Genomic DNA, 25,330 nt, shown 5'->3' with positions numbered 1-25,330 from the left:
TCAGCTTGTTAACGGCAGAATCACACCAGTTTCTTTAGACAATACCTCTAAATTGCCAACATTCTCTCACATATCTGTAATTACTACACATCACTGCAATTATTCATGTTCACTTGGAATTGTTTCAACCTCTGACAACTGGTAGTTTAATGCAAACTAGCCGCGCAAAGCACAACTACAGGAACAATATTCAACAGAATATGCATAGCTAGTTAGCTAGATGCATAGTGCCAACTGTTTCTTCTTGACAGCAGATAGCTAGAACTCCTTGAGTGACAAGTAACTGAATTTGACATCAACCAACATTAATTCCTGGCTGGCTAGCAGACCACCACAAGACCATTGACATAAAATAACGTTAGTTAACTACACTGGTCTGGATGGCAAGATAGCTAGCTAAGCAGCTAGTTAGCTAATAACATTTCTAGCTAAACAATCTTAGCTATATCATTCTTACCAGACGCGAGGAACAGATGAACTACGTACTACACGACCCGTAAACACAACTAGCCAGCTAGTTGATATTGTGGTCCGCTCGATAGCAGACCAGTGACAAGATTGAAAGATCTTGTGCTAGCTACCGGCAAGCTAGCTTGCTACATTCACAACATAGCTAGGGAAACGACACAATAAACTGGTAAATAAAATGCAACAAATCACAAATAAATATCTGTGAAAATGTGTCGTATTTGAATTAATATTTGATATGCTTGTAGACGTGTCTGGAACTGATAAAAGGCAAGGATTGAAACAGATTGTGATGTATTCAATTTGGTAAAATACCCACCATGTTGGCTTGGGCTGGCGGAAAAGAACTGGGGAAGTTGTGACCGGAAGTTTATCTACGAAGCAGGAAGAAAATGCTGCAGACATTTGTTTTTGTAGCTTTGCAACACTGCCCGCTACTGGTTGTCTACCTTTGACACACTAAAAACATTTGGTGCATTGAATTTTATACAAAAGGTACTGATCCAGTCCACTTCGTAGTACAATAGGCTCCCGAGTGGCACCTCTAGCATCTCAGTGCTACTACAAGACCCTGTTTCGATTCTGGGCAGTATCACAACCGGCCGTTTAACGCCAGTCCCATAGGGCGGCGCACGATTGGCACAGCGTCGTCCGGGTTAGGGGAGGATTTGGCAGCGGTAGGACGTCATTGTAAAATAATAATTTGTTCTTAACCGACTTGCCTAGTTAAATTACATTAAAACAAATTTGATTTAAAATTCACTGAGTGTAACAATGTATTCTTACTGGTGTGGAAGAAGTAGGCTGGCTATACATTATGTTCAACGTTTTGTCAACACTTAATAATTACGTGAATCACATGTGGTTGTTTCCTCACGTTTAGGCCTACATAGCATGACATTGCAGGAACTTTTGCAAAAATGTATTGTATTAAATTATACAGTTTAGTAGTAATGTATGATCAAGGGTACGGCCCACGAAACCTTGAAAACTGAAGCAGTGCAGCTGCAACCTAGCAGGGAAAAGTCACAGGGAGATCAATTGTGAGTCCTCTCTCCTCGCCTCCTCAAACCCCATTGAAGAAAGTCGGAGGGGATGAACTCTGGCTCTCTCTCATCCAATAGGTTTTAGAGGAGACGAGAGGATGTAAGGAGTACCCAATTGAGATTCTCCCATAGGTTGAACGTGACCTGAGAAGATGTGACCATAAAAATATCATTTTCTATGGGTGACATGCTTTCTCAGCAATTCTAAGATGGCTCATTATAATGTAATGTGACACTGTACGGGAATAAAAACAGACCCATACTCACAAGAAAAGGTTAAGAGATTTTTTTTTATTTTTTCCAAAAAAAAGGGTGAAAACTTGTGTTTCCCCTTTAAAGCGTGGAGGGAATAAAAAGTGAATTTTTAAGGATACATGTGACACGTCTCACATGAATCCCTAGGAAAATAGGCCTTCAGATAAAAGTCTGGTGTCATTATCTTTCTGTACTAAAAATTAAATTATAATAAAAGAAAGAAATCAAAAGATGGGTCCTTCATTCATGAAGCCCTTAACTAGGGTAAACCATTCAAATAGATTTGAAGTAACATTCATATTTCAACACAATATTCATAATACAGTTGTAGGATTCATTTCTTAAATCATAGCTTTGAAAATATTGCCAGAGCAAGAGTAGGGGAATAAACTTGTGGTACTGTACAATTCTACTTTCCACAGTTTGAAAGAAAAAACATCTTTATATTCTTTAACAGAATCCAACTGACAAAAACAAAAAAATATATAATGGTGAACTCTGTAAAACTTAAAAGAATTAAAACATTGCAGTCATGTGTCACACCCAACTTCTCTCCCAGACATATTATACAACCAACCCAAGACAACTCTACAAGAAAAACGACAGGAAGAAAGTGCCGAAGAACCCCCCTCCCCCAAAAAAGACTCGCCATCTCTTTCCATTCATTCTCCTCTACGCTGCTATAAGGATTTACATGCCATTTGGACATGCAGGAAATAAAATGGTGATTAACACAGACCACAAGTCAATTGAAAGCAATGAGGTCTGACTGACAGGCAAGGTGTAGTACTGTATAAGCAATGAACACCTGAAATTGGAATGTGCTCTGGGTAGGACTTATCAAGCCAATGGGAGGACTTTGTAGAGCTCCATTATGGCCAAGAGAATAACTTTTTACGGGTGGCTTAGCTTCATACATCCACCTCAGGAAGCCTTGCCATTAAACAGGCAGACATCTGCTCCAATAAGCCATGCAAATACACACTATAGCAAATATCCCTCATTCAGACAGGCCGTGGAAAGGCTTGAGGAAACTAGAATGCACATATCAATTTGTAGTATTCATGTTGATCAGCTGTAAAGCCAAAATTGCAGGAAGGAAATGAATTTCAACAGTGATACAACACCTGCATTAAGAAGACCACTGTTAACAGTAGGATACAGATACATCAAAGTATACAAGTGACGTTCCACTCCAAAATAAAACGTTCCACTGAAATGGAAATGTACGGTTGAGGAGTGAAAGTTAATTAAAACAATTAGTAATTGACAAGTGGTTCAATATTATGGTATTACTCTCAACCACCTTAAGAACACAATATAGACTTTAATCGCAAAGTTCTCTTTCAACATTACAGGTGGGTGAAACAAATATAAAAAAAAGGGCAGTGGGACACGAGGTGGAATTCCATCAGAGTTCTAGTTGACACTTTCCTGGCACAGGTGACGGCGGCGGATAGTAGTCCATAGGATGGCATTAGGAACAGAAGGGACCATTCAAGGCCATTCTCTGGATGTCTGTCTCACTTGGTTCAACAATACCTTACACTTTCAAAGTGAACTGGTATGTCACAGTGTAACTGTAATGGCTAGTCCACTGTGGGTCAATTAAAAGTAGTGCTTCTCAAAACATCCTCAGGAGACAGCCAGGGATGCACATTATTGTTCCAGCCCTGCACTAACACAAAATGACTCCAATATTCAAGGAGTTAGTGATTGGCTGAATGAGGTGTTAGCGCTGGGCTACAACACCCCACCCCGAGAACAGACTGAGCAACACTGGATTGAACTCCTGACAAAAAGCCTTCATACACCCAGCAGGTGGAGCCATTCTGCTGACATGTTTGACATGAACCCCGACCCTGTTGTGCAGCAGCGACTGATGTCCCTGAAAGACAGAATGCCAATCCAACCCTAGGCTAACCACAAACCCAGAGACATCCAACAGAGGCAAGCTGGACAGCAATGCCAAATCCCTCCCTCAAAACACCCATTCAAGAGGCACTATGAGGAATACCCGTCATTCAAAAACACCTTTTCCTCACCAGTCGTACTGACCTCTAAAATGTAAAAGACAACAGAAGAAGTCCAATAGATGTATCATATTCGAGTACTCTCACACAATAACTTAGACCCCAGAGGACTAGTTCAAGTCACAATGGGGAAAAAGAAAACATAAAAATATACAATATCATTATGCACATACAAGCATGCCTGCTCATAGAGGTCTGTTGAGCCGTTTGGCGTCCCCTCAGGATTGTGCCTCCATATGGGACGACCAACCTGGGTCATGTTCAGCAGGGAGAAAAAAAGTTTCCAAAACGGAGGAGTACTACCTGACCTTGTACAATAACACAGTTTATTGATTACAGTTGCAAAACGTTTGGCAACAGTGTGCCCTACTGAACACAACCATGGTCACCAGGACATCAGTATCCACACCCCACCACCAGGAGGCGACATCCCATCATACATTAATGTCTAGGGTGTGCATGTCTGTGTGGGTTTACATAGTCATGGCACAGGGGTTAAACGAGGGGGGGGGGGGGGGTTAAAGCCAGAATTGTTTAAGTGTATTGTTAGAACAAACTAGCACACAAGGCCGCTACAATTAAGTATATTGAGCACATCCATCAATACAGTACGGGGAAAGCAAGGTCTTAGGTCATAACAGTGGGTCAACAAATGTAGTGCAGTCAAAAGTCTAGCTTTTGTCCCTCTGTCCGTTTCTCATACTTCATGGCTATTTGAAAGAGAAAAATACATTTGCTCACATTTGAAATTCACATTAGCTATATATTTAACAAAAAATCTACATAATTACATAAAACCCAAAAGTCACTCCTATGGAATTAATGCTGTGAAGAGGATAGGCATGGTGACATTGTCGACGTCCAGTTTGTTGTTCAAGGCAATCCTCCATGACACTTGCAAGGAAAAACAAAGAGATATTGAAAAAAACACCATATAGACAGATTTTCACCAGGTACTTCTTCTTAATATCCTTTTGAGGCAATCCATGTTTTCCATTTGGGACTTGGCATTTGGTCATCATCATTAATGGTCTCACAGATGATGCTTTGCAGCACAGGGCATATACACTGGAAACAGAGGGGCAGAAAATGTGAAAGAGCATTCCCTCAACGACACAGAACATGAGATCATTGTAAGAGACCAGGGGCTTACACAGTGTGTTGCACCGTTATGAACATTGCAGATAGAGACTGAACGCACAAAGCTGACATGGCACTAAAATTTACATGACGGTTCACTGACAAACATCCAAATTAACCTTAAGTGTTGCCCCTAGTCGACATTATTTCTGAACCACCTATTCTACAGATACTGTACCACCAGTGGGGAACTGAACTCCACATGGGTGGTATGTTATGTCATTACATTAAGCAGGGACCATAGATATCCTCTCAGTATGGAGAGCCTGGCCTCCTGTATCACCCTCTCCTGGCTCTGTGGGGTGCTGGTTTGGTTAAGGCATTGGACAGTAGCAGTAAAGACGACACTCAAGCCACCACCTCCCTCTCTTCTCTCCTTAGCGTGCAGTGTGAAGGAAAGCCCACTCGGTTGCTACCATGTGGACATTGTTACGCTGAAGTCCAAAGCGTTTATAGAAGTGTATCAGTTCCAACTGATATTGGTCCATTATTTACATGTAGTCAGTCAGTAGCCAACAAGCTTTCCTCTCCCAGGACTTGTCCCATCTACTAAATTCTCGCATAGACATTTAACTTCCCGCCCATACATTCAGTGTGTGTTTATGAAAGAGCAGGAGGCTGACAGACAGTCTGTTGTGTTTCCATTGTCCAGCTCATCAATCAAGCTTAAACTAATTGCAAAAGCCAAGATCCCAATCCCGGCAACAACGGGGCCCGCCAAATATTCCCAAGCATCGTGGAGGAAAAACGACTCAATTCAAAAAGGAATTCCCATCGACAAACAGCCACACTTGTTTGTGTTTGTGTGTATGTGTGTGTGCGCGCACATCGCCTCTCATCACTCTCCCGTGGTCTTCTTCGTTGGTCTGAATGGGACTTCATTGATTTTCTCGATTAAGAACCTTATCGAGCAAGACTTTGAGCGATCTAGGCGTGCTGCTGATCATTTGTGTCGCGGGGTGTTCTTCTTCCGTTTTCTTTTGAAGAAGCAACAGCACCTTTAGATGGGGAGAGAGACTGGTTAGAAGCAAGCCAACACCGGATACTATGACTGGGTCATGTCCATTAGGCACCAAACGGAAGAAAACAGACTAAAGCAGTGATGGGTCTAACCTAAACTTGTACAAAACTTTGTTTTAAAACGTGCCCGAATGAACACCACCCTGGTAAACTGTTAAAGTGAGAAGTAATTTCATTTCAACATCTAGAGGACAAGAGAAGAAATGTGTCACACACTAGCTGTGTTTACACAGGCAGCCCAATTCTGATCTTTTGCCCAATTATTGGCAAAATATCTGATCTGATTGGTCAAAAGACCAATTAGTGGCAAAATATCAGAATTGGGCTACCTGTGTAAAGGCAGCCAATGACCATCAGTGTACACAGATTATACTGGCCTCAAGGGTTAGCAACAATAGCCAGGTCCCATGCCTGTATGTGCCGTCTTCTGACTAGCCTTGCCATGCCTGTATGTGCTGTCTGTCTTCTGACTAGCCTTGCCATGCCTGTATGTGCTGTCTTCTGACTAGCCTTGCCATGCCTGTATGTGCTGTCTTCTGACTAGCCTTGCCATGCCTGTATGTGCTGTCTTCTGACTAGCCTTGCCATGCCTGTATGTGCTGTCTTCTGACTAGCCTTGCCTGAATGGAACACTGCAAATGGCATCGCTAGACAGAGGAACTGACCTGAAGCCAGGTTACAAGAACATAGATGAGTAAATGGATGCCATGAGATGTTAATTTGTTAGATCCGTTCCTTCTAACCAACATCAGAACATCTCTAGGAGTAGAATCAACATGAAGAGACTGACTCGGGGCATTAGAATAAATAAGAACTTCGGTGATGGTAGAAGAAAAACACATTATGCCAAGATCCCTGACAGAGTGGAGTCAAAACAGTTCTAAGAAGAACCTACAGAGGGCATCTGAGGTAAAAGGACAAGTGTGTTTAGTACAGTGGTGTGATTAACAACAGTGGTGGAGACACAGAGCACAGGACAGAGTGAGCCTAATGAGATGATTATTACAGCATGCAGCGAGTGGCCATAGGTCAGCCACTGCTCTACAAACAACACAGTGACTGGCTACAAAGAAAAAACAAGGATGTCTTTTTAAAAGGCACAGCGTTGAGATGAACCCTAAGGAAGTCATTTGCTATTCTCAGGTGCCCTGTCAGTAGGTTTTAGTAGATATTAAAAGGTGCCCTGTCAGTAGGTTTTAGTAGATATTAAAAGGTGTCCTGCTAGCTAGTAGGTTTTAGTAAATATTTAAGGTGCCCTGCTAGCTAGTAGGTTTTAGTAAATATTAAACAAGTTGCCCTGCTAGCTAGTAGGTTTTAGTAAATATTTAAGGTGTCCTGCTAGCTAGTAGGTTTTAGTAAATATTTAAGGTGCCCTGCTAGCTAGTAGGTTTTAGTAAATATTAAACAAGTTGCCCTGCTAACTAGTAGGTTTTAGTAAATATTTAAGGTGCCCTGCTAGCTAGTAGGTTTTAGTAAATATTTAATGTGCCCTGCTAGCTAGTAGGTTTTAGTAAATATTTAAGGTGTCCTGCTAGCTAGTAGGTTTTAGTAAATATTTAAGGTGCCCTGCTAACTAGTAGGTTTTAGTAAATATTTAAGGTGCCCTGCTAGCTAGTAGGTTTTAGTAAATATTTAAGGTGCCCTGCTAGCTAGTAGGTTTTAGTAAATATTTAAAGCCTCTATTAGAGGGTTAAATATTTATACCTGCTACTAGTAGGTTAAAATATTTAAGGTCTCTAGCTAGTAGGTTTAGTAATATTTATAACTGCTAGTTAGAGGTAGTAAATATTTAAAGGTGCCTCTAGCTAGTAGGTTTTAGTAATATTTAAACCTGCTAGCTAGTAGGATTTTAGTAAATATTTAAAGGTGCCTCTAGCTAGTAGGTTATGTTTAATATAGTTAGAGCATGTTAATATTTATAACCTTCTAGCTAGTAGGTTTTAGTAAATATTTAAACGTCTGCTAGCTAGGTATTTTAGTAAATATTTACAAAAGGTGCCCTCTAGCTAGAATACATGGCAACTTGTTTACTATTACTAACCTACCTAGCTAGCAGGGCCACCTTAATTTACTAAAACCTACTAGCAGCAGGACACCTTATTTATAACCTATAGCTAGCAGGACATTAATCTCTAAACCTACGACAGGGCACCTTTTAATTCTACTAAAACCTACTGACACGGGCATCCTGAGAATAGCAAATGACTTCCTTAGGGTTACATCTCAACCTGTGCTTTTAAAAAGACATCCTTGTTTTTTTCTTGTAGCCAGTCACTGTGTTGGTGGTAGAGCGTGGCTGACCTATGGCCCATCGCTGCCATGCTGTAATAATCATCTCATTAGCTCACTCTGTCCCTTGCTCTGTGTCTCCACCACTGTTGTTAATCACACCACTGTACTAAACACAGCTTGTCCTTTTACCTCAGATGTGCCCTCTGTAGGTTTCTTCTAGAACTGTTTTTGACTCCCACTCTGGTCAGGGATCTTGGCATAATGTGTTTTTCTTCTACATCACCGAGTTCTTATTTATTCTAATGCCCCTGAGGCCAGTCTCTTCATGTTGATTCTACTCCTAGAATGTTCTGATGTTTGGTTAGAAGGAACGGATCTAAAATTAACATCGTCATGGCATCCATTTACTCATCTATGTTCTTGTAACCTGGCTTCAGGTCGTTCCCTCTGTCAGCGATGCCATTTGCAGTGTTCCATTCAGCAAGGCTAGTCAGAAGCAGCACATACGCATGGCAAGGCAGTCTGGAAGACGCACATACAGGCATGGCAAGGCTAGTCCAGAAGACAGCACATACCGGCATGGCAAGCTGTCGAGACAAATAGGCATTGCTAGCTAGTAGAAGCAGACAGCACATACAGGCATGGCAAGGCTATGGTCAGAAGACGGCACATACAGGCTGGACCTGCTATTGTTGCTAACCCTTGAGGCCATATAATCTTGTACACTGATGGTCATTGGATGCCTTTACACAGGTTAGCCCAATTCTGATATTTTGCCACTATTGGTCGTTTTGACCAATCGAATCAAATTTTTGCCAATATTGGGCAAAAGATCAGAATTGGGCTGCCTGTGTAACACAGCTAGTGGTGTGACACATTTCTTCCTCTTGTCCTCTAATTTATAATGAAATTACTTCTCACTTTTAACAGTTGTACCATGGTGGTGTTCATTCGGGCACGTTTTTAAACAAAGTTTTGTACAAGTTTAGGTTAGACCCATCACTGCTTTAGTCTGTTTTTTCCGTTTGGTGCCTAATGGACATCTACCCATCATGTATCCGGTGTTGCTTGCATTTGAACCAGTTCCCTCTTCTCCCCATCTAAAGTGCTGTTGCTTCTTCAAAAGAAAAACGAAAGAAACACACCCCGCGACACAATGATCATCAGCACTCCTAGATCGCTCAAAGTCTTGCTCGATAGGGTTCTTAATCGAGAAAATCAATGAGAGTCCATTCGATCCACGAAGAAGACCACGGGAAGAGTGTGAAGCGAATGTGCGCGCACACACACTACACACAACACAAACAAGTGTGGCTGTGTTGTCGATGGGAATTCCTTTTTTGAATTGAGTCCGTTTTTCCTCCACGATGCTTGGAATATTGCGGCCCCGTTTGTTGCCGGGATTGGATCTTGGCTTTTGCAATTAGTTTAAGCTGATTGATGCTGACAATGAAACACACAACTGTCTGTCAGCCTCCTGCTCTTTCATAAACACACACTGAATGTATGGGCGGGAAGTTAAATGTCTATGCGAGAATTTAGTAGATGGGACAAGTCCTGGGAGAGGAAAGCTTGTTGGCTACTGACTGACTACATGTAAATAATGGACCAATATCAGTTGGAACTGATACACTTCTATAAACGCTTTGGACTTCAGCGTAACAATGTCCACATGGTAGCAACCGAGTGGGCTTTCCTTCACACTGCACGCTAAGGAGAGAAGAGAGGGAGGTGGTGGCTTGAGTGTCGTCTTTACTGCTACTGTCCAATGCCTTAACCAAACCAGCACCCCACAGAGCCAGGAGAGGGTGATACAGGAGGCCAGGCTCTCCATACTGAGAGGATATCTATGGTCCCTGCTTAATGTAATGACATAACATACCACCCAATGTGGAGTTCAGTTCCCCACTGGTGGTACAGTATCTGTAGAATAGGTGGTTCAGAAATAATGTCGACTAGGGGCAACACTTAAGGTTAATTTGGATGTTTGTCAGTGAACCGTCATGTAAATTTTAGTGCCATGTCAGCTTTGTGCGTTCAGTCTCTATCTGCAATGTTCATAACGGTGCAACACACTGTGTAAGCCCCTGGTCTCTTACAATGATCTCATGTTCTGTGTCGTTGAGGGAATGCTCTTTCACATTTTCTGCCCCTCTGTTTCCAGTGTATATGCCCTGTGCTGCAAAGCATCATCTGTGAGACCATTAATGATGATTGATCCCAAATGCCAAGTCCCAAATGGAAAACATGGGATTGCCTCAAAAGGATATTAAGAAGAAGTACCTGGTGAAAATCTGTCTATATGGTGTTTTTTTCAATATCTCTTTGTTTTTCCTTGCAAGTGTCATGGAGGATTGCCTTGAACCAACAAACTGGACGTCGACAATGTCACCATGCCTATCCTCTTCACAGCATTAATTCCATAGGAGTGACTTTTGGGTTTTATGTAATTATGTAGATTTTTTGTTAAATATATAGCTAATGTGAATTTCAAATGTGAGCAAATGTATTTTTCTCTTTCAAATAGCCATGAAGTATGAGAAACGGACAGAGGGACAAAAAGCTAGACTTTTGACTGCACTACATTTGTTGACCCACTGTTATTGACCTAAGACCTTGCTTTCCCCGTACTGTATTGATGGATGTGCTCAATATACTTAATTGTAGCGGCCTTGTGTGCTAGTTCTGTTCTAACAATACACTTAAACAATTCTGGCTTTAACCCCCCCCCCCCCCTCGTTTAACCCCTGTGCCATGACTATGTAAACCCACACAGACATGCACACCCTAGACATTAATGTATGATGGGATGTCGCCTCCTGGTGGGGTGTTGGATACTGATGTCCTGGTGACCATGGTTGTGTTCAGTAGGGCACACTGTTGCCAAACGTTTTGCAACTGTAATCAATAAACTGTGTTATTGTACAAGGTCAGGTAGTACCTCCTCCGTTTTGGAAACTTTTTTTCTCCCTGCTGAACATGACCCAGGTTGGTCGTCCCATATGGAGGCACAATGCCTGAGGGGACGCCAACCGGCTCAACAGACCTCTATGAGCAGGCATGCTTGTATGTGCATAATGATATTGTATATTTTTATGTTTTCTTTTTTCCCACCATTGTGACTTGAACTAGTTCCTCTGGGGTCTAAGTTATTGTGTTGAGAGTACTCGAATATGATACATCTATTGGACTTCTTCTGTTGTCTTTTACATTTTAGAGGTCAGTACGACTGGTGAGGAAAAGGTGTTTTTGAATGACGGGTATTCCTCATAGTGCCTCTTGAATGGGTGTTTTGAGGGAGGGATTTGGCATTGCTGTCCAGCTTGCCTCTGTTGGATGTCTCTGGGTTTGTGGTTTAGCCTAGGGTTGGATTGGCATTCTGTCTTTCAGGGACATCAGTCGCTGCTGCACAACAGGGTCGGGGGTTCATGTCAAACATGTCAGCAGAATGGCTCCACCTGCTGGGTGTATGAAGGCTTTTCTGTCAGGAGTTCAATCCAGTGTTGCTCAGTCTGTTCTCGGGGTGGGGTGTTGTAGCCCAGCGCTAACACCTCATTCAGCCAATCACTAACTCCTTGAATATTGGAGTCATTGTGTGTTAGTGCAGGGCTGGAACAATAATGTGCATCCTCTGGCTGTCTCCTGAGGATGTTTTGAGAAGCACTACTTTTAATTGACCCACAGTGGACTAGCCATTACAGTTACACTGTGACATACCAGTTCACTTTGAAAGTGTAAGGTATTGTTGAACCAAGTGAGACAGACATCCAGAGAATGGCCTTGAATGGTCCCTTCTGTTCCTAATGCCATCCTATGGACTACTATCCGCCGCCGTCACCTGTGCCAGGAAAGTGTCAACTAGAACTCTGATGGAATTCCACCCCGTGTCCCACTGCCCTTTTTTTTTATATTTGTTTCACCCACCTGTAATGTTGAAAGAGAACTTTGCGATTTAAAGTCTATATTGTGTTCTTAAGGTGGTTGAGAGTAATACCATAATTATTGAACCACTTGTCAATTACTAATTGTTTTAATTAACTTTCACTCCTCAACCGTACATTTCCATTTCAGTGGACCGTTTTATTTTGGAGTGGAACGTCACTTGTATACTTTGATGTATCTGTATCCTACTGTTAACAGTGGTCTTCTTAATGCAGGTGTTGTATCACTGTTGAAATTCATTTCCTTCCTGCAATTTTGGCTTTACAGCTGATCAACATGAATACTACAAATTGATATGTGCATTCTAGTTTCCTCAAGCCTTTCCACGGCCTGTCTAGAATGAGGGATATTTGCTATAGTGTGTATTTGCATGGCTTATCTGGAGCAGATGTCTGCCTGTTTTAATGGCAAGGCTTCCTGAGGTGGATGTATGAAGCTAAGCCACCCGTACAAAGTTATTCTCTCTGGCCATAATGGAGCTCTACAAAGTCCTCCCATTGGCTTGATAAGTCCTACCCAGAGCACATTCCAATTTCAGGTGTCATTGCTTATACAGTACTACACCTTGCCTGTCAGTCAGACCTCATTGCTTTCAATTGACTTGTGTCTTGTGTTAATCACCATTTTATTTCCTGCATGTCCAAATGGCATGTAAATCCTTATAGCAGCGTAGAGGAGAATGAATGGAAAGAGATGGCGAGTCTTTTTTGGGGGGAGGGGGGTTCTCTGGCACTTTCTTCCTGTCGTTGTACTGTAGAGTTGTCTTGGGTTGGTTGTATAATATGTCTGGGAGAGAAGTTGGGTGTGACACATGACTGCAATGTTTTAATTCTTTTAAGTTTTACAGAGTTCACCATTATATATTTTTTTGTTTTTGTCAGTTGGATTCTGTTAAAGAATATAAAGATGTTTTTTCTTTCAAACTGTGGAAAGTAGAATTGTACAGTACCACAAGTTTATCCCCCTACTCTTGCTCTGGCAATTATTTTCAAAGCTATGATTTAAGAAATGAATCCTACAACTGTATTATGAATATTGTGTTGAAATATGAATGTTACTTCAAATCTATTTGAATGGTTTACCCTAGTTAAGGGCTTCATGAATGAAGGACCCATCTTTTGATTTCTTTCTTTTTATTATAATTTAATTTTTAAGTACAGAAAGATAAATGACCAGACTTTTTATCTGAAAGGCCTATTTTCCTAGGGATTCATGTGAGACGTGTCACATGTATCCTTAAAAATTCACTTTTTATTCCCTCCACGCTTTAAAGGGGAAACACAAGTTTTCACCCTTTTTTTTGGAAAAAATAAAAACAATCTCTTAACCTTTTCTTGTGAGTATGGGTCTGTTTTTATTCCCGTACAGTGTCACATTACATTATAATGAGCCATCTTAGAATTGCTGAGAAAGCATGTCACCCATAGAAAATGATATTTTTATGGTCACATCTTCTCAGGTCACGTTCAACCTATGGGAGAATCTCAATTGGGTACTCCTTACATCCTCTCGTCTCCTCTAAAACCTATTGGATGAGAGAGAGCCAGAGTTCATCCCCTCCGACTTTCTTCAATGGGGTTTGAGGAGGCGAGGAGAGAGGACTCACAATTGATCTCCCTGTGACTTTTCCCTGCTAGGTTGCAGCTGCACTGCTTCAGTTTTCAAGGTTTCGTGGGCCGTACCCTTGATCATACATTACTACTAAACTGTATAATTTAATACAATACATTTTTGCAAAAGTTCCTGCAATGTCATGCTATGTAGGCCTAAACGTGAGGAAACAACCTTATGTGATTCACGTAATTATTAAGTGTTGACAAAACGTTGAACATAATGTATAGCCAGCCTACTTCTTCCACACCAGTAAGAATACATTGTTACACTCAGTGAATTTTCAATCAAATTTGTTTTAATGTAATTTAACTAGGCAAGTCGGTTAAGAACAAATTATTATTTTACAATGACGTCCTACCGCTGCCAAATCCTCCCCTAACCCGGACGACGCTGTGCCAATCGTGCGCCGCCCTATGGGACTGGCGTTAAACGGCCGGTTGTGATACTGCCCAGAATCGAAACAGGGTCTTGTAGTAGCACTGAGATGCTAGAGGTGCCACTCGGGAGCCTATTGTACTACGAAGTGGACTGGATCAGTACCTTTTGTATAAAATTCAATGCACCAAATGTTTTTAGTGTGTCAAAGGTAGACAACCAGTAGCGGGCAGTGTTGCAAAGCTACAAAAACAAATGTCTGCAGCATTTTCTTCCTGCTTCGTAGATAAACTTCCGGTCACAACTTCCCCAGTTCTTTTCCGCCAGCCCAAGCCAACATGGTGGGTATTTTACCAATTTGAATACATCACAATCTGTTTCAATCCTTGCCTTTTATCAGTTCCAGACACGTCTACAAGCATATCAAATATTAATTCAAATACGACACATTTTCACAGATATTTATTTGTGATTTGTTGCATTTTATTTACCAGTTTATTGTGTCGTTTCCCTAGCTATGTTGTGAATGTAGCAAGCTAGCTTGCCGGTAGCTAGCACAAGATCTTTCAATCTTGTCACTGGTCTGCTATCGAGCGGACCACAATATCAACTAGCTGGCTAGTTGTGTTTACGGGTCGTGTAGTACGTAGTTCATCTGTTCCTCGCGTCTGGTAAGAATGATATAGCTAAGATTGTTTAGCTAGAAATGTTATTAGCTAACTAGCTGCTTAGCTAGCTATCTTGCCATCCAGACCAGTGTAGTTAACTAACGTTATTTTATGTCAATGGTCTTGTGGTGGTCTGCTAGCCAGCCAGGAATTAATGTTGGTTGATGTCAAATTCAGTTACTTGTCACTCAAGGAGTTCTAGCTATCTGCTGTCAAGAAGAAACAGTTGGCACTATGCATCTAGCTAACTAGCTATGCATATTCTGTTGAATATTGTTCCTGTAGTTGTGCTTTGCGCGGCTAGTTTGCATTAAACTACCAGTTGTCAGAGGTTGAAACAATTCCAAGTGAACATGAATAATTGCAGTGATGTGTAGTAATTACAGATATGTGAGAGAATGTTGGCAATTTAGAGGTATTGTCTAAAGAAACTGGTGTGATTCTGCCGTTAACAAGCTGATGGTCTTCCCAACAGGGACGAGTCAGGACCAAGACGGTAAAAAAGGCCGCCAGGGTCATCATTGAGAAGTACTACACCCGGCTGGGCAGTGACTTCCACGTCAACAAGAGGGTGTGTGAGGAGATAGCCATCATCCCCAGCAAGAAGCTGCGCAACAAGATTTCTGGGTGAGTGAATGCACCAATACAAGCTTGGGTCACTTTCAGGCCTCAGACCACCCAATACCTCTGTCACATGATCGTGCTGACCCAAATCATACTGTGCTTGCTCAGATATTTTCTTAACACATTGTAGTTTCCAGCATGGTTCCAGCGTCTGTGGCGTATCCATAACCAGGCCAGTGCAGTACGGCTACGCTCAGTACTTTTAGAAGGGTGCAAGTCTGACCAAATGAAGGCTTACTATTTTGTCGCTTCAAGGAGCTTGTGTTGCTGAACCACGGCAGGCTTCTTAGCTCCACGTCCAACATTCCTGTCTGTTAAATCAGGGGCTTTTTTTGCTTTGTCTTACAGATAGAATAATGTAAAGAAAGGGTAAGCTCCTATTCTTGGTTCAGTTGGTTGGAGCTGGAGCGTGACGCTGGCAATGTCAAGGTTGTGGATTCAGTTCCTGCATGGATATCTTAAACATAATATTCTCGTTGTGAACTACTTTGAAGAACTCTTTGTAATAGATGTGTTGTGTTCCTGTATGTTTGTGCACATCGGTTGTTCAGTGGTTTAAGCTGTTAAAAGTATAGTCCTGTTATTTAAAGGACTAGTATTGGCTCAATAGTTGAACACTTGTGCTCAGTTCATTCTCAATGACCGTTGACCTCTAGTCTCCATGTCAAAGTTGGAGATATTTGGCCTGACTGTAGACAAGTGGTGTTTCAATATTGGGCTTGTTGCACATTTAATAATTGTCTGATCCCAATGTAGGTTATTTGCTTCCTGAGCCATCATGCAGAAATTGGCTTTTTTCTTGTTGCAAATATACAAGTAGGTAAAAGCCTTTCTGATTGAAGTCTTTTTCTGATTATCTGAGTGTTTGTGGCATTGTTTTGTTTGTTTTCTCAAATTGACCCAGCCTGCTTCTGGGGTGAGAGGTTGTCTGGACAACATGAGCCCCTTCCTCATTCCTCATCTGCTTGAGAACTGTCCCTGTGCTGTAGGTGTAGACCTAGTGGTTGTTGACCATAGTCAGTGATCTTTGCCACTTACCAATAAAAGGGATTGGAAAGAGACGCTCAAATTGTAGTGTCTGTTGGTGCCCACTTGGGCAACCCAATTCTGATCTTTTTGCCACTAATTGGTCTTTTTCACATCAGATTATTTTCAAAGCTGATTGATACAATGTCAGTAAACCACTGCAACGCCTCCCTGTCTAATCAAACATCATGAAACATGTTCAGGTTGTTTTACGGACTCGGGTCTTAGTTATGTCACTCGTCAAACTATGATTAAGGGTTTATTAGAGTCAGATGTTGTATTGTTTTCAAGGCCAGGAGTTAAGCTGTGTTGTCGTCTTAGGTCTCTTTATGTAGTGTTGTCGTGATGTGTGTTTTGTCCTATATTTTTATTTTTAATCCTAGCCCCCAACCCCCATCCCTTTTTTGTTTTTTGGTAGACTGTCATTGTAAATAAGAATTTGTTCTTAACTGACTTGCATTGTTAAATAAAGTTAAAATAAAAAATATGCTTAAATCCATGCGCTGGTTTACTGACCTCCGTCTACTCTATACTGTTCTGAGTACCCATCTGTGTACAGTACACCCTCAAGTGCTTATCTCTGTCATTGTTGGACATAAATCACCAGAGTGATTATTTTTATTTAGGAAATCTTTTCCCACGCATAAATAGAGTCATATATGAGCCCAAATCTCACTGTATTGTCTGTGTAAAATGCCCCTTTTATATGGTCTGTATTCTCCCATGTGTGTCCCCTCCCTAGGTATGTGACCCATCTGATGAAGCGTATCCAGAGGGGCCCCGTCAGAGGCATCTCCATCAAGCTGCAGGAGGAGGAGAGGGAGAGGAGGGACAACTATGTCCCAGAGGTCAGTGGGGTTCCTCGGTGGTTTACCTCCGAGCCGTGCATTTAGATTCCTGCGTTACGATGCATTTACAACATTCTATGGTAGCCACGTTAGCCTCTGATTTAATAATATTACATGAGGGATGTTTAAACAATACTATCTTACAATGTCTACAATTAAGAGCAGTTGGCCCAACTCTCTGAATATATGGCTCAGATTTACCTTGCAGTTTGGTCCTTCATCTTGCTTCAGATAACTTGAGAAATGTCCTTGCTGATTGTGATGATATCTATAAGGTTGTAATTTGGTGCCTACCTGTATCGAAAGTGGCTGTGGCATGGTTGTTGCCAGGTCATTGATAATGCAGGAAGATGGAACTGACAGATTTTCCCTGTGTTTGTTGGGCCGTCTATCCCTCTCAAACCCTGTATCTTTCAGACACTCGTGCTAGGGTCTATCTTGAGAACACTGGCTCCTGATAGGTTCCTATGAGATCCACTGTAAAGCTGATGGTCTTTGTGTCTGTAGGTGTCTGCTCTGGACCAGGAGATCATTGAGGTGGATCCCGACACCAAGGAGATGCTGAAGCTGTTGGTATGTTCAAAACCTTCCCTCTCAGATCTCACTGCCTATCTACAGTCTAAACGAGATGTGTGCTTGTGGTTTGAGTACTCTGACTTCATCCAGCAATGATGTAGCCTCCTATCTCACACTGGGCATAACTTAACAGAGCAGAATGTAAACACACTGACCTAAAAACTACTTTGTCTGAATTTTCTGTTGTAGCTGAGTTAACACCACTACAAGATCGTCTGTGGCCAATAGAAATGCATCTATTAGATATGATCATTATTCACGCTGTAGTTTTGATGTAGTGAGCTACTTTAGTTAAGCACTGTTTCTGTGATAGTGTCTAATATTGCTGTAGCTCAACTTCTTCTGCTGCCAAGTAATTGGTAGCTTTCCCAATACTAAGTAGAGCACTGGAAAGCTTTCCCGTCTTTGCTGTGCACAGTCAGTGTTACCTTCCTATGATGGACCTCAGAATGTAATGCTCATTAGAGCTAGGTGAGGAATTGTTTGACTAAATCTGAAATGTTTCCTCTGTTAGGACTTCGGCAACCTGTCGAACCTGCAGGTCACCCAGCCTACCGTTGGAATGAACTTCAAAACACCCAGGGGAGTTTAGACACGTTTCATATCTCTGTCAATAAAGAGAAGTGGAAAGGAAGCACTGTAGCGGTCTCTTTTGCAAGGTCACAATATCTTACTCTAAGGCTGGGATTCAATCAGAACAAATGTTAACCAGCAATAGCAGACCTCCCTTGTGGCTCAGTTGGTAGAGCATGGTGCTTGCCATGCCAGGGTTGTGGGTTTGATTCCCACACAGGACTAGTATGAAAAGGGAAAACAAATCATTATGCTCAGGATAAGTGTCTGTTAAATGACTCATAATAGAAATAGTGGTCGGGAGGAAGAAGTGTGTTGGAGCCGTCAAATCATTGAGCAGCTGCTCTTGCAATCGTCACGCTTCGCCCCACTGTCGTTAAGTTCAGAACGAGAAAGTGTAGGATACATAGAAATTACTCACATTGAAAATTAGGATTCAAAGAATCTCTTAATTCGACTCCGTACAGGCCAATAGCAATGTCCGCTTTAGGTGTAATGCCAGGAGCCGCTTGTGGATTTGACAGCTCTAAAGCAGTTCCACTTCCGACACCGCCAAAACAACCGCTATGTGGATGTCGGCTAAAGCGGATCTGATTGAATACAGCCCTAGGGGTCAGGATGCAATCCGATTGTGGGTAATAGACGTTGCAGCTTTTACAGGCAATTTCCAATTGAACTATGCAGCGTTTACCGTGGTTACATTACCTAAAAGCTGCAATGTCTATTACCTGTGATCGGATTGAATCCCAGGCTAAAACAATCACACTACCTGCCTCCATCTCAATATTGTCTAAGGGTGTTTTCACACTGGGTCCCTTTCAGACAATTTGTGAACTCTGCCTGTTCCCTTAATTTTTTTGTCCAGTGTGAACACGCCAAAGGAACTCCGACCTCTCAAAAGTTAACCGAACTGAGACCATCTCGAGTTCGGTTCGCTTGAATTCCTCAGTCCAGTTCCCTTTTTTAGGGCAATGTGAACACAAAGCTCACCAGGTTGGCTTGTCATTAGTGGGTGGTGTGGGAATAGACTACTACAACACTGCTTCCCCTCACACGCAGAATTGTTGTCCAAAATGGTTATAATATTTGATCTATTGGCTGAGAGCTTCATAAGCTGATTAGATTGTGGGGTTTGAGTAGTGTGAGAAGACAACATATTTGGTGAGAATCAGAACAGGCTACAAAATCAATTCTAGCTCTTAAAGGGGCAGTAGCCTAGATTGAAAATGGTATACCCAAATTACAGCATCTGCAGTTATTCTATTTATTGTTGCCAATGTTAATAGTATCTTCTGATTGGAATCTATTAGCATGCAACATATAAGTAGGTTTATATACAGCTGTCCGATAACAAGTTCTGATGGAATGACTTGACCTGCACTTTGTAAAAACCACGAGTGGATGTTCCTTTCTAAACATAGCAGTGTGAATGCAAAGAGGACTGACCTAAAAAAAATATAAAGTGAACTGGCAAAAGAGTTGAGTCCTAATTCAATGTCAATGGCAGTGTGAATACAGAGAACAGCTATTTTCCCCCCCAAAAATCCCCCTCAAGAGTTCACTTTAAAAGAACTGATCTCAGTCCTCTGAAGAGGACTGAAAACACCCTCAGAGGATCCATCTCATTATCTAGAAGAGGATGGGCCTTCAGACTTAATCCACACTGTTACAGCCTGAATTAAATTAAAAGTTTCCCCTCACCCATCTACACACTAACTAATAATGACAGTGAAAACGTTTTCAGAAATATATTCACACCCCTTTACTATGACACTCCAAATTGAGCATCCAATTTCCTTTGATCATAGTTGAGCTGTTTCTACAACTTGATTGGATTCCACCTGTAGCCAATGCAATTGTTTTGACATGATTTAGAAAGTAACACCTCTGTCTGTACAGTATAAGGTCCCACAGTTGACAGCGCATGTCAGAGCAGAAACTACAGTGAAGTCCAAGTCCCTAGATCTGAGAGAATTGTGAATAGTCATATCTGGGGAAAGGTATAAAACAATTTCTGTTGTTGAAAGTTTCCAAGAGCAGTGTTCTCCATAATTGGGAAATTGAAAAAAAATAGAACTACTCAGACTGCCTAGCCGTCCGACCAAACTGAGCAACCGGGCAAGGAGGATCTTGGTCAGTGAGGTAACCAACAACCCAATGACAACACTACAGAGTTCCTTGGCTGAGATGGGAGAACAAGTCTACAGCACTTGACCAATCTGGGCTTGATGGGAGAGTGACCAGACAAGTCACTCCTGAGAAAAAGGCACATGACCACACGCTTGGTTTGCAAAAAGGCACATGAAAGACAGCTCATAAGGCAAAAGACTGGTCTGAGACTAGCAATGTAACACTTAGGCCTCAATGCAAAGCTCCAAAACCAAGCACAGCTCTTGTGTAGTAGTCATGGATACCAAGTGATGCCAGGCTTCCCCAAAAATTTACCAATAAAAATAAAATGTATCTTTGCTCTTTTTCATCATTTTCCTTCAATTCACAAGAGGCTGAAGAAGTGCCACTCGATCAGATAGCTGGCCTATAAGTAGAGACAAACGAGTCTGACATTTTTGCCACCTATAACATTGAAGGCAAGGGAAGCCAGCGAGTATCTGGCCTTACTTGACAATAATTTTTATTTTTAAACCAATCAGCATGGAGCTAAACTGAGCGAGCTCAACTATGAATGGTCCTAGGGCATCAAAAAAAAGTGTCATGGAAAACCATCTTGGATATGGCGTCACTCGTCAAATCCCATTAAGAGCATACGTCACTGACATTACTTGAATTTTGCATCTCGTTGTGTTGTTTAGATTACATTTCCATGTCTGAATTTCTCTGCAATCCAGTCCCTGTCTACTAAACAAGACGCCACGCTCTCCAAAGTGTCCATCATAGAGCGGGCTACCGAAGCAACATCAAAGAAGATCGATAATTTGGCAGCAACACAAAATTGTGAGCGAGAACAAGGAAAAGAACGTTCCTAGAGAATGAGTTGAAGTAACTGCAATCCCAAAATAATGAGCTGTGTGAGAATGTAGCTGAACTTCAAAGGTACTCTCGCAGGTGGAATCTGAAAATCCAAGGTGTAAAAGAGGGAGAGGATATTAGGGAAGCAGTCATTAATATCCTGGGAAAGGTGGCTCCGTGCATCAAAGACAAGCTAAGAGACGTGATCGACTTGGGAAACGAAGTCGCAATATCATTTTGCGCTTAACTATGCGCCATTACAGGGACATCTGGAAAGTGTCCACGGGTAACGTTTCTGGACGAGAAGCTCAGCATCAAAGAAGCTTTGATACCGCAGGATCAGACTGCCAGGGAGAAACTGTGGCCGCGTATACGGAAGGCACGACAAGAGGGAAAGAAGGCTGGGTTCAAGGGCCCACACGCGTTTATCGAAGGAAGAATGATTACTGGGTAACTGTTGACATTAATCAAACGGGAACTGTGAGTACTGCCACGAGTTAATGTACCGTTCGAACTACAACTGATGAACACTTGCCAACTAAAAAAAAATAGATTTGTCATACTGTTAACCACCGCTACCTCAGCTGTGCGTAGTTTTCCGTCGGAGTAATCCTCAAGGTTCACTGTTTGTTTTGTTCACGTTACTACTTCTGTTATCTAATTTGTGTTCTTTTTCATGCAGGAGTTCGTTTTCAACTCACTCAATATCGTCAGTCTGAATGCTAGGAGTTTGAGAGTTCTTACGAAAAGGAAAGTTATTTTTATATTGTGAACGCAGTAATGCAGATTTTGTCCTTCAGGAAACTCATTCGGGTGAAAGTGATTTGAAATTTTGGAAATCACAATGGGGAGACATGGCCTATTTCAGTCATGGATCAAATCATTCTGCTGGTGTTTTGACACTTATTCACAAGTTTAAAGGTGACATTCTAGAATCCACATCTTCACAAGATGGGAGATGGGTCATAGTAACTGTTAAACTTGACAATGCTATTTTCATCATTTGTAATGTATAGCGACAACTCACATGCTCCAAATTAGACCCGTTTTACCCAATTTACCAGGAAAGTACAGGATTTAAGCAACAAATACTCAAAGGCTTTTCTAATTATTTGAGGGTATTTTAATGAAACACCTGATGCATATGTTGATCGTTTTCCTCCTAGAACGAGTCAAAGCCTTAAATAGCAATATCATCACTACATTATGCAAGGATCTCTGTTGATGATGCCTGGCGTTATTTCAATCCAGATGCAAAGGGTTATACCTGGACCAACAAAACTGTCAGGTAAATCTAGAATGGATTTATTCCTAATTTCCCCCATTTTGTTACAATTTGTTATAGATGTAGATAATCAGTTGGCTCCCCTTTCTGATCACTTAATTTTCCTGAATTTACAAGCTACTAAAAAAAATCAAGGTACTCGAGGATATTGGAAATTAAACACTTCTCAAAGATCCTACTCTCATTGGAAACATCAAATCGTTAGCCAAAGATATTCATGGAAGTAGATGGGAATTTTTCAAATATAAAGTCAAGAGTTAGCCATTAGCCATTAAACATGCCAAAGAGCTGATGCACTTAAAGAACCTTAGAGAAAAAGAGTTGATGAGCAAGCGTGACAGTTTTCTAAAGAAAGATAATCTGAAGAAGTCTATTTAAGTCTTTACAACTATAATTAGAACAGCTTTACACAGATCTGGCAAAGGGTGCCTTTGTAAGGTCAAGAGCAAAATGGATTGAAGAGGGGGAAAGAAACACTAGTTACTTTTTTGCACTTGAAAAGAAACGACAAAAGAAAATCTATAACTGCACTCAAAATTAACAATGTTTTATGCAAAGATCCCATTACAATAACATCCTTTGTCAATTCCTTTTATGAAAACCTTTACATCTCTCAATTTCAGGAAGATGGTTGTGAAAGCTACATTTGCCACATTCGGAATTATGTCCCTGTAATTGAGGATGATTTCCACTCAGTTTGCGATTCACCGGTGTCAATTGAAGAGGCTCTGAATTCAATGAAAAAAATGGAAATCACCTGGCCCTGATGGCCTGTCAGTTGAATTCTAGACAGTTTTGGGAGTTACTAGAAGAACCGATTTAATATGTTTCAAGATTGCATCAAAAGTGGGGAAATGGTCTCCACTATGAAACAGGGCCTTATTTCATTGATTCCGAAGCCCGATAAAGACCCCTCTCTCATTCACAATGAGACATATTACTTTATTAAATATTGATTACAAATTGATTGCTCTGGTTTATGCCAAAAGATGGAAGATACCATTATAAATGAGACTCAAACAGGATTTATGAAGGGCCGTCACATAAGCTCTAACATTCGTTTAGTCTTAGACCTTATAGATTATTCAGATGCAATTGACTGATGCAGTTGTCTTATTTTTGGACTTCTGTAAAGCCTTTGACATAATTGAACATGAATTTCTCTTTAGGTCACTTAAACTTCTTGGATTTGGTGAAAATGTTGAAATCTTTTGCATGTTCTACAAAGATATAAATAGTTGGGTTACTAAACCTTAATACTTCCAAATGATTCAGTATCAACAGAAGTGTACGACAGGGATGCCCAATTATGGCTTAACCATTTTTAACCAAGAAATCAAAATTTCCCAACTGGCTGATGATACTACTCTTTTCTTAAGAGACAAAGACCAGGTCGCCCATGCCCTTAATGCTATAACATCAGGATTAAAACGGAAGGTTTCTAAGTCTGACATCTTGTTTATTTGACTGATGATAAATAGAAAATATTCCTGTAAAGGACTGTTAAATATTTAGGAATACATCTGTCAAAAAACCACAGTCAGACATTAATTTCTCTCCTAAAATTTAGAAAACCAAACATATAATAATTGGCTACAAAGAGATCTTTCTATACTTGGGAGAGTTCTTCTGTCAAAGGCAGAGGGACTGTCTCGTTTTGTATATCCCTCATCTTTATTTGTAAATCCTGCTACTTGTAAAGAGATCAATAAGACCTTTCTTGACTTCATCTGGAAAAATGAGTCTCAAACTAAAAAAGTCAGTCCTTTCTAATAAAAGCTGAAAGTCTGGAAGTGTTGGACTTTGTTGACATAACTTAAGATCAACTGGTTGAAAAGATGTTTGATTTATACTAAATCAATATGGTATTTAATTCCAAATAATGTTTAATAAGTTGGGAGGTCTTCAATTTTTACTGAAATGTAATTATATTCCTGAAAGATTACCCGCTAAATTGGTTAGGCGCGCAACCATATTAGCCAGGTAGCCTAGGACAAATAAAAATAATTGTGTACTGTATGACAGTGATAAACCGTTTAGACATGGCATTGGCGTTTCTCTACAAGTAGGGTGGGTCATGTTTTTCTACTTGCATGAACTGAAATCAACCATGGACAGCCACATTTAGCTTACGTTGATTAGACTAAATAGTTTACGGTATCTTTTACTTGTCACTATTAGACTGATTTGATGTTGAAATGGTGATGGAAGCTCCTGTTTTCTTTGAGACTTGCAGTAACTCATTCTAATTCAAGTTGTTTAGTGGTCTGAAAATGTCAAACATTAACTTGCTTGACCATGCTGTAGGTCATGTAACTCTTACTATACATGCAATCTGCTTTGTGGACTACACTGAACAGAGGTTGCTATCCGGTTTTGTGGTTAAAACAAAGCTGGTATTCTGCCACATCGCTGGCATTAGAGGCATATATCACGGTCGCAAGGCATATGAACAGGTTCGCGCAAACGCAATTATCACAACACCGATTATATGGCTTTTTTGGGGGGAGGGCCTTGGCTTCCTCAGTGATTTTACCCACGCACCGCTACTGCACAGCTCACCCATCTAACAAGATCCCTACCCCATGTATGGTGGTGGCAGCATCATGCTATGGGGATGCTGTTCTGCAGCAGGGAC

The 25,330-nt window shown here is 41.2% G+C and overlaps 1 protein-coding gene and 1 non-coding gene across 2 annotated transcripts; both read left to right on the top strand.

Moving 5' to 3' along the window:
* Positions 1-15,253: 15,253 nt before the first annotated feature.
* On the top strand, positions 15,254-18,501 carry LOC120049347 (40S ribosomal protein S17-like; the record flags this gene model as incomplete). The annotated part of the gene is made up of 4 exons (XM_038995604.1): positions 15,254-15,420; positions 17,186-17,291; positions 17,799-17,864; positions 18,382-18,501. Coding segments are annotated over 4 exons (417 nt in total), but the record flags the coding sequence as incomplete, so codon positions are not given.
* LOC120057256 lies at positions 17,584-17,711 on the top strand. Its single transcript, XR_005477891.1, has one exon. It is a non-coding gene; the product is annotated as a small nucleolar RNA SNORA71 (small nucleolar RNA).
* Positions 18,502-25,330: the final 6,829 nt, after the last annotated feature.

This window comes from Salvelinus namaycush, chromosome 1 (assembly GCF_016432855.1).
Source record: "Salvelinus namaycush isolate Seneca chromosome 1, SaNama_1.0, whole genome shotgun sequence".
In the NCBI taxonomy this organism is placed as follows: domain Eukaryota; kingdom Metazoa; phylum Chordata; class Actinopteri; order Salmoniformes; family Salmonidae; genus Salvelinus; species Salvelinus namaycush.
Note: the sequence above shows the minus strand (reverse complement) of the source record. Positions and strands in the feature narration are given on the sequence as shown.